The sequence below is a fragment of the Cyphomyrmex costatus genome, unplaced genomic scaffold (genome assembly GCF_001594065.2).
Source record: "Cyphomyrmex costatus isolate MS0001 unplaced genomic scaffold, Ccosl1.0 scaffold2184, whole genome shotgun sequence".
NCBI lineage: Eukaryota > Metazoa > Arthropoda > Insecta > Hymenoptera > Formicidae > Cyphomyrmex > Cyphomyrmex costatus.
Genome location: NW_017276240.1, coordinates 17,064 through 17,986, shown reverse-complemented (window position 1 = coordinate 17,986; position 923 = coordinate 17,064). Strand labels below are relative to the sequence as shown.

At 33.4% G+C, this 923-nt stretch overlaps 1 protein-coding gene across 1 annotated transcript in view; it reads right to left on the bottom strand.

Moving 5' to 3' along the window:
* LOC108773706 (uncharacterized) overlaps nucleotides 1–658 on the bottom strand; it is a 2,664-nt gene extending 2,006 nt beyond the window's left edge. The window contains exon 1 of the mRNA XM_018539612.1: nucleotides 521–658. Within this exon, the coding sequence (XP_018395114.1) occupies nucleotides 521–605 (85 nt within the window). The 5' untranslated portion in view covers nucleotides 606–658. The remainder of the gene's footprint in view (nucleotides 1–520) is intronic.
* Between the last annotated feature and the right edge of the window lie 265 nt (nucleotides 659–923).

The following is a 923-nucleotide window of genomic DNA, read 5'->3' as shown; positions in this document are numbered from 1 at the left end:
TAGCCCTTCTCATTTTACTATTATTTAATTTATTTTTTAATTTTTTTTAAACACAATTTTGTAATTCTAAAACCTGTAAAATATGCAGCAAACTGAAATATTTGTATGTCTTATGTATTACATAGAAGATAGAAGTGTAAAATAATTATTGAATCATGACAGCCGAATGTCTAAAGGCTTTCAATTCTTATTGATAAGCGCTATAAATAGCATGTATCCAATCGAAGCGTGTTCAATCGTGTGCAAAGTAACGACAAAAGTAACTGTAAATTTCGTTACCGTTACCCAAAAAATGTAACTCGTTACCGTTACAGTTACCAAAAAAAGAAAGTAACGCAGTTACCAGTAAAGTTACCAAAAAAGTAACTTGTAACTGTAACTTCGTTACAAGTAACGAGTTACTTCCATTCCCTGGCCATTTTTAACGTATTAATTATTGTTATATAAAAGAGTCCTTTAATTCTTCAATTATTTGTTTACTAGAATATCTTAAAATATTACCAATTTTAATGATACTTACCGACGAATGAAGGAGATACTAAAAGGTCAGATGATCTCGACTCTAAACCACGTTGGCCACTACCCTCATAGCGTAGCATATCCATTTCGTCGTCACTACAACCATTAAGCACTTGATTTTCATTTTCTGTTGTTCCTGGATTCCCTCGAGACCAATCTTTTCTGGATGTTTGCTTCTCTTTCGCTTTCTTTCTTTCCTTTCTCTCGATCTTGAATTCTTTTACGAGCCTTTTCAAGTTCCACATTAACATCTTCTACATCTCGCTTTTCTTGAACATCAACTGCTATTTCCTCTTCTGTCTGTGATTCATCATCTACTGTATTTATTCGAGCCCGATTCTTGTTCTCCAGCCTTCTATCTTTCAGCTTTTGCAGAGCATTTCGTACAGACGTACTATTTCTAA